General features: G+C 47.7%; 2 protein-coding genes across 27 annotated transcripts in view; one reads left to right on the top strand and one right to left on the bottom strand.

Annotated features, from left to right (window-relative positions):
* Positions 1 to 1,265: 1,265 nt before the first annotated feature.
* On the bottom strand, positions 1,266 to 4,309 carry LOC123150299 (aspartyl protease family protein At5g10770). Its single transcript, XM_044570152.1, has 3 exons — positions 4,077 to 4,309; positions 3,715 to 3,995; positions 1,266 to 2,951 (listed from the first exon to the last, which is right to left on the bottom strand). Exons 1-3 carry the CDS (start codon positions 4,246 to 4,248, stop codon positions 1,920 to 1,922), a joined length of 1,485 nt encoding a protein of 494 aa, XP_044426087.1. The 5' UTR covers positions 4,249 to 4,309; the 3' UTR covers positions 1,266 to 1,919.
* Positions 4,310 to 7,927: 3,618 nt separating this feature from the next.
* The window catches only part of LOC123150297 (protein argonaute 14), a 10,924-nt gene continuing 10,450 nt past the window's right edge, over positions 7,928 to 8,401 (top strand). For all 26 annotated transcript variants that reach the window (XR_006475040.1, XR_006475039.1, XR_006475037.1 and 23 more), the window contains exon 1: positions 7,928 to 8,315. The gene's annotated coding sequence lies outside the window, so the exon portion shown is untranslated. The remainder of the gene's footprint in view (positions 8,316 to 8,401) is intronic.

Genomic DNA, 8,401 nt, shown 5'->3' with positions numbered 1-8,401 from the left:
TTTGACCACGGGATCTAGCCCTTTGACTTTGCACGGACGGGCTTTGACCAGTGGACCTCCCCACCCGGTTGTGTTAGGTCAGCCCATAGGAACACTTTGGAGCAACATCCGGGCCAGACCCACAGCAAGATCCCCTCCGTGTAGACCCCACGCGTCCGTTTCCCCCCTCCAGGTGCCGGCGGCGGCGCCGTCCGTGAGGGGGGGCACACCCCGGACGCGCGTGCCGGGCGTTTTCAACCGCCACAACACTTCCAGACTTGTGAGAGGCCGCCTACGCAAGATTTGGCGGCATGCTAGCCCCCGGAGGCCGCCGGCCACAGCAGTAGACGCGCGAAGGGCAATCCGCGTAGAGGGAATTTTTCGGATACTTCTCCATCACCAAAAATTATGAAAAAATACCATCGTTCCTATAGCACATGTGCCCGCGTCGTGCAAAAAAACTCATGATTTTATCGCGCTCCGAGTATTTAGTAATATTGACGCCGCATCGTTACCGCAGAACGTCTACTACCGTGTCATCGCCGTCCGTGAGGGGGGCCACGCCCCGGAGACGCATCCCGCCTCTTCGGACATGCCACCACACCACCCCGCATGTATGAGGGCCCGGTGCGACGCTCCGGTGGCATTGCTACCCCCCAGTGCCCCCGTCCCGCCTAACCCTGTAGCGTTTGACCACGGGATCTAGCCCTTTGACTTTGCACGGACGGGCTTTGACCAGTGGACCTCCCCACCCGGTTGTGTTAGGTCAGCCCATAGGAACACTTTGGAGCAACATCCGGGCCAGACCCACAGCAAGATCCCCTCCGTGTAGACCCCACGCGTCCGTTTCCCCCCTCCAGGTGCCGGCGGCGGCGCCGTCCGTGAGGGGGGCACACCCCGGAGCCCCAAGACGGGCGTCTATGCATGCATGAACACTTTCACATATGCATCGGGACCCGTGCGATGTTTCGGTGACATAGCTACACCCCGAACCCCCCCACCAACCAGAATTCCTTCCGTGTCGACCGTTTCCCCCCTCCGTGACACGGCGATAGCGACATTCGTAACGGGGGGCAATCGATATACCATCGGGTTTTTTTAGATAAGGCATAATTATCTTATGCAAAAGCAAAAACTAAAATAAAGTAAAAATAACAAAACAAAGTAAAAATAAAAAAATAAAGTAATGCCCACGTATGCCGACGGCAAGGCCGTCGGCATATATGTGCACACACGGAGGTTGTCCCATGGATCGGTGACGTGGCGTGGCACAACGATCAATGACGTGGCGAAGGGGCCTATGCCGACGGCTGTGCCGTAGGCATACCTCTGCCATAGATAAATTTAAAAATTAAGTAAAGTAAACATATGCCGACGGCTGTGCCGTAGGCATACCTCTGCCATAGATAAATTTAAAAATTAAGTAAAGTAAACATATGCCGACGGCAAGGCCGTCGGCATACCTGCGCACACACGGATCGATGACGTGGCGTGGCACACGGATCGTTGACGTGGCAGAGGGGCCTATGCCGACGGCTACGCCATAGGCATACCTCTGCCACAGATATGCCGACGGCCGCCGTTACCACCCGTCGGCGTAGGTTCAACGCCGTCAAATGGTCAGCGCTGACCGGGCAGGTGGGCCCATGCTATGCCGACGGCCTGACCTGTGCCGACGGGCCCCGTAGGCGTATCTCGGGCGGTCCCGACGGCCTCGTCTATGCCGACGGCCCCGTCGGCATAGTTGGATGTATGCCGACGGCTTTTCTACGCCTACGGCCTATCCTTGGCCGTCGGCATATGTCCGGCGATGCCGACGGGGGCCGTCGGCATAGATTTGGCCGTCGGCAACCCCAGTTTTTCTGGTAGTGTACCTTGTAGACCTCAAATATATAGTAGTGGGTCATTTCACACGATTGGTTGTCCTGCAACCTACCACATCAGCACGCAGCAGGGCGGAATCCCACGGAGCCGCCGCCGACGTCATAGAGAACCTCGTAAGTCTGCTGCTGCACGTTGCCGATGAAGCCGACGGATTCTTCACCGGGGGTGGCCGCGAACGCCAAGCAGCCATCCAACATTATGGATGCCGGGTCGAGCTCCAAGGTGGCGCCGCCAGCGAATACGAGAGAAACCTTTGGGACCTTCACCTCAGGGAAGCGGGTGAAGTCGTAGCATGTGTCGAGGTTGCGCACGGGTGCCGCCAGTGGGCCATACGCTGCCATGGCGCTTCTGAACGCTGTTCGTAGTGCAGCGTACACTGGTGGCGGCAGCTGCGTGACGACTGCGCCAGAATCCATCACCGCGCCCGTGGCAAAAGCTGTTGGCGGCACGCTCAGTTGCTTCCCGGCCACGATGATCGCCTCCAGGTGCACGATGTAGAATGTTGGTGTATGTTTGTTCTTGATGAGAGGTGTATGTGCAAACTTCAACGAAGCCTCCACCGGCCCGCCCAACGAGAGGAAGCCGGCGGAGCTCGGCTGTGGGATGCAGTAGGAGAATGCGTTACCATAGGCCTCTGCTGTCTGCTGTAGAAGCGACCCGCGACGGCCGCCGAGTGCCAGGATGCCTGCATTCTGGTTGCTGAAGGAGCCCCTCACGGCATGGCTGCACCCAAACCGGAAGTCCTTCACCACAATGGTTGGGGACATCGTCAGCGTGTCAGTAACATACGTCCCGGTAGTTGCCTTACCGTCGCCATAATTTACAATGTACTTGCACTCATCGGTGGTGGTTGAGCAGCCATTGCCGTAGCTGCTGCCTAGCACCTTGCAGGCCGGTGAGCCACATGTGATTGGTGCGAACGTACTCGACTTGGCAGGGTCATAGAAGGGATCCTTCTGGAGGTGGCACTGCGGGATGGGGCACGGGAGACACTGCACCCAGGGGATGTCGCTGCTCGTGTCGACGACCACCGTCTGGCTCATAGTGGCATGGTGCTCGCCGGGCGGAGTCTGATCAGATTTTTCGATCTAAAATTTTAAGAAGAAGTTGTAAAACCGGTTACCGATGCACATTTTTGTTTGAATTGACACTTGTTTCACTTTCAATATCATTCTGAACTACCCAAATTTGCATATAAATAATAAATTTGTAATACGGTAGAGGCCCTTCGCTAAAAAAAATGCATAGTTTGAAGTGAGAAGTCACATGGAAGTTCACGATTTTAGCAACATGAAGCCACAGTTTTAAGTCCTTGGTTATATATGAACTGAAGCAGCGATAGCATGACTGCATGTTGATCCAAAATCTTAAAAATGATTCAGATTTAATAGAATATCATGCTGACTATAATAAACACTTCCATATCATTGCTGATGTCTGATTGGGCAGTTGTAATTTTCCTATTGTTTATTGATTCTTTCGATACCAATTACACCCACCGTCTCTATCAACACTATGTGAAGGGCTAGTCAAGAGAATGAGGATGCACACAACTAAAATATTAAAATAAAAATTAATTTATTGTCTTTATCTGGTAGCTATGGTTCATTGAATAGGGATTTTTTGTTTCCGGTTACTAGGATGAAATCTCATCTACTTCCTAAACCTTCAGATGGTTCCATCTTACCCGTTCCTCACTTTCATTGTAGCTAAGCAATCAAAAAACGCACGAACATCTTAATTAAATTGATACGCACACTAAGTTTCATTCACTGATATACTTTCCATAAATTCTGTCAGTCGAGAATTAATGGAATCATTTTAAAGCAGTACATACTAAAGCCTTCTCACCGAGTTCGATGTCCCTGAGTTTGTCCCGACTGAAGCTGTCGAAGACAGCATATAATCCCGGTTAGAAACCGTGGTAGATCTGGCAATTATTGGTATCCCCGCACCGACACTGCCGATATCAGCAGAGAGCTGCGTCCGGATGTAGCTGGTGCGGAGCTGGTCCCACAGAAGCATGTCATCGACATCGATGCCTATATCCTCTGATGCCCTCGACGATGTTGATGAGCACGGACCGTGCGAGCAGTTCATCGGCACCCAGGCGGTGCCGTTTGACGGTATCACTGTTCTCCGTGCATGCATATATTAGCTGAAGCTACTACTATCTACATATATGCTCTAGTCACTAATTATAAACATCTTACCCTTGTGTCCGGAGCAGGCGGCGTCTTCTGGGATGTGCTTTAGGGAGCTTGTTGGCACAACCATGAAATGTTTGTGTTCATGGTGATCTCCAGCACCTGCATTTGCACTCAGGCTGCAGGAACTAGACAAGATGATCACAAGAAGCAGCGACTGCAAAGTGGAGACCTTCATGGTCACGGACTAATTAATTGTGTTCACGTGTTGAGGGCAATGCTTGATGAGTTGATGGGATGGTTGATGATTTCAGTATCGTAGCTGCTAGCTCTATATATAGAAAGAAAACGAAATGCACCCAAATGCATGGGTTGGCGGACGTGCGATGGAAAGCAGCCATGCACTAGACGCCTTTGCTTTCCAGGATTTGATCTTCTCCTTTTGTTTTTAATATTGCTGGTTAACTTTGTGTGTTCTTCCTGTGTACCGCGGACAATTAGATATGCATGCATGCCCATGGCCGGTGCCTTCTCCCGGCACAACTCTGTTTTGTGCATACAGATACAACTTGCAATCAAGAGGTTTGGACAGACACAATAAATAGTCGAGCGGAGTGTTATTTTTGAAGGGCGCATCAATGAGAACACGACATGGTCTTCTGGTCAAGGTGGGGAGATGAAGGTTTGCCAGAAATGCATAACTACCAAAGCTAGGGAAGGAGGGTTGGGATGTTTGTGGCGACAAGGATGTATACTGTGTCGAGTGGACATCTAAAGTGAGGCTTCAAAGAAGTGGAGAAGATGGTATGAGAAAGCCATTAAATAAACCAATCGTCATATCACTGTTGTTAAATTCTAATATCATGTGCACTATTCTGTAATACTCCCTCCATTCCAAAATAATTGAAGTTCTTGGATTTTTCTAAGTCAAACTTTTTAAAGTTCGACCAAGTCTCAAGTTAGTCTTCAAAGAAGAGAAAAACATGGTATATATGATAATGCCATTAAATGGATATCCAATGGTCATTATCACAGTTGTTAAATTCTAATATCATCTGTACTACATCTGTAATAATAACGCATTTGTGCAGGCCGGGCCAATATGTTACTAGAGGAGATGTCGCTTCAACTGTTTTTGCTTTATCGCATATGCTATGATGATGTCTAAATAAACAAAGATGAATACAACTTTAAGAATCATATTCTAGCCAGTTGATGGACTGTAGTTATTATCTTTTTTTGTGGCCCATGATTTCTTGGCCCATGTGTTTTGTTCCCACAAACACTAGAAATTAAATATTTTGTTGCACATATACTATCTATGGGTAAAATCCAATGAATAGAGCATCAATCTGTCCATCTATCTCTAAATATAGAATTGACCCGCAAGTTCCATGCAATGACTAAGATATCCTAAAGTACCTAAGCTGGCTAGCTAGGTTCATCTGTTTGATTTATTAAATAATAATAAATTAATAACCTTAGTACTACAAACAAAGAAACAGGCCCACTTTGGAGATGCTACTGGCAATGCTTTGGCCCTGAAGGAAATCATCTAGAGAGAAAAGATGAATAATTTCCATGTTTTGTAACATTTCCTTTTCTTTTCCCTGGTTTCAAATTGATTGATGGACTTGTCGCACATCCCTAGAAATCGTGCATGGCCAATCACAGGTTGTTTAGTCAATCATGCATGCATATCTTTCAGTATTTGCCCGATCTTATGTACTAGTGCACATTAGTTATGTGCGCAAGTGCCCTAGAGCTAAAGTTTCAAGAATATCATAAGATCGACACAAATTTAATCATGCGTCATCATGCATGCATTTCTTTCAGTCTTTTCATGACTTTCTCTACCCGGACACGCTAATTAGATGCGCAAGTGCCCTAGAGCTCAAAAGGTGAAAAGGTTCAAAAGATACGGCAACTTGGAAACCACATAATATTACTATGCTCAAAAAGTAAACACTGATTTATTTTGCAACTTACCACTCGTAACAAGATTTGGAGTGGATTAAACATGACCTTTAAATCTCATGGAATCATAGATGCACATTACTTTAATATTTCCAATATCTTTTTTTTGCAGGGAAAAAATCACATATATGCGGTGGTATGGACTGTAGTATACTTTTATGTCTAAAATGGCTAGTGCGTACGATATGCTCCTATTTTTTCAAGGTTTTGTGTGTCGCAACAGTCAAATCAATGTCTTGCAATGGATATGTAATAGTGACACTCAATCTGAGATCTAGATCTCTTAGAACACTGACCCAATCTTTAAAATAATACTTTGAGCATTAATTTCTATGTGACTATGTTGTCTCACAAAAAATAGACATTATTCTAGAAGTATAAGTTATCTTTAATTTTGGATAGTAGTAATTCTTATAGATGGCCAAACTCTGGAAATGATGTTCAGAGCTCAAGCTCCAGGTAGCTCATTATGTGGGCGACTCATGTGCGTGGAGATGGGTAAAATGAGATATTTTTGGTCGTATTCGTCGGGTATTTCATATCCTACCAAAAATTCATAACTACCAAAGCTAGGGAAGGAGGGTTGGCTAGGGAAGGAGGGTTGGCATGTTTGTGGTGACAAGGATGTATACTGTGTCGAGTGGACATCTAAAGTGAGGCTTCAAAGAAGTGGAAATGATGGTATGAGAAAGCCATTAAATAAACCAATCGTCAATATACAGGATGATACAAGGATGTATACCATGTACCGCGGACAATTAGATATGCATGCATGCCCATGGCCGATGCCTCCCTCCCGACACAAGTTCTCCATCATTGTCCTTGTAGTATATAATATCCGGACCTCTGTTTTCATCTAAGCTCAACTTGAGGTCCGTGAACCTTAACATGGTATCTTCCATGATGTTCTGGTTTCTGGGTATGAGAGACGTGGTAAAAAATAATTGCTATGCTCTGATTCCATGTTCTTTCTCGATCGTCTTGACCAATGCATTGAATAGGATTAGTTCATACAGATACAAATAGTCGAGTGGAGTGTTTCATTTGACGGGCGCATCAATGAGAACACAGCATGGTCCTTTGATCAGGGTGGGGCGATGGAGGTGGGCCAGAAAAAGGTCAATAGTTACTAAATAACAATGTCTAAATAAATAAATAATCTGGTCTTGGGTTCTCAGAGCCTTCCGGCAAAGATGAATATAACTTTAAGAATCTTATTCCAGCAAGCAGTTGATGGAGTGTAGTTATTATCTTTTTTGTGGCCAAAGATTTCTTGGCCCATGTGTTTTGTTCCCCCAAACACTAGGATTAAATAATTTGTTGCAAATATGCTATCCGTGAATGACATCCAAAGTGTAGAGCATCAGTCTGTCCATCTATCTCTACATATAAAATTGAGGCGCAAGTTCCATGCGGAGACTAAGATATGCAAAGGATGCCTAAAGTAGCTAAGCTAGCAAGCTAGGTTCATCTGTTCCATTTAATAAATAACAATAAATTTATAACATCCAGAAACAAGCAAGACAGTGGACACCCATGCTTCTTCCCGCTCGGGATTCCTGGCCGTCGGATCTTCCTTTGATGCATTATGGACCGTAGGATCTCGCCTTCGGATGACCTCAGCCGTCGGATCAAGCCCGGATCACCGCTACAATGAATAGTGATGAATAGTAGCCTCCATTCGATTTTTCTTACTGACTTTTCTTACTCCGGAATTACTTTACTGCCTCGCTGACATGTGGGGACCCTGGCTGGTGGGCCGCGTCGGTCAGCGTCTATGGCTGCGAGTGTGGCTAGTGCGGTTCGTCGGCGCCCTCCAGGTCGTGCCACCGCCTGTAAAATTGGGTGGCCACCGAGGGTATTTTAGACATTTCACGTGGTTAGGAAAATATCCAATAGCAAGGGCTAAGAGCCTAGCCGTCGCTCCCTTCCGCACTCTCGCGTCGCATCTCCTCCTCTCCCTCTCTTGAACCCTGACCCCGCGCTGGCACGGTCCCTGCCACGCCGCCGCCGCCACCGCCGCCTTCGCTCGCCGTCGCGTCCTCTCCTCCACCACGCCCCCTTGGTGCGCCGCCGCCGCCGCCTCCGCTCGCCGTCGCGTTCTCTCCTCCTCCACGCCACCTCCCACACCTCTCCAGCCAGCCTACTCCCTCCTCCCTTCCCTCCCCACTCCTCCCCATGTCCCTCGTTGCTGCACCACTCCCTCCCCCACCTTCAAAGGCATCCTGGACCTGATCTGGAGGAAGAAGAAGAGGGCACAAGAAGAGGAGAACAAGAAAGCTTCCCCAACTTCCCCCTTCACCAAATATTTGTGATTTGATCATAAAGGTGAGATTCCCCATCATCTATGAGCTCTTATCCTCTATAAGTGATGATTCTTGGAGAATAGGGCTAGGATTAGGAGCCCTAGGTGA

This window comes from Triticum aestivum, chromosome 7A (genome assembly GCF_018294505.1).
Source record: "Triticum aestivum cultivar Chinese Spring chromosome 7A, IWGSC CS RefSeq v2.1, whole genome shotgun sequence".
NCBI classification, from domain to species: domain Eukaryota; kingdom Viridiplantae; phylum Streptophyta; class Magnoliopsida; order Poales; family Poaceae; genus Triticum; species Triticum aestivum.
Note: the sequence above shows the minus strand (reverse complement) of the source record. Positions and strands in the feature narration are given on the sequence as shown.

Bases quoted from the DNA above. Each gene is read 5' to 3' on its own strand.
- LOC123150299 (XM_044570152.1), bottom strand. From the start codon at position 4,248: ATGAAGGTCTCCACTTTGCAGTCGCTGCTTCTTGTGATCATCTTGTCT. The intron at 3,996-4,076 runs GTAAGATGTTTA...CACGGAGAACAG, and splicing joins CGCCTGCTCCGGACACAAGG to TGATACCGTCAAACGGCACC. The intron at 2,952-3,714 runs GTGAGAAGGCTT...TTAAAATTTTAG, and splicing joins ACTCAGGGACATCGAACTCG to ATCGAAAAATCTGATCAGAC.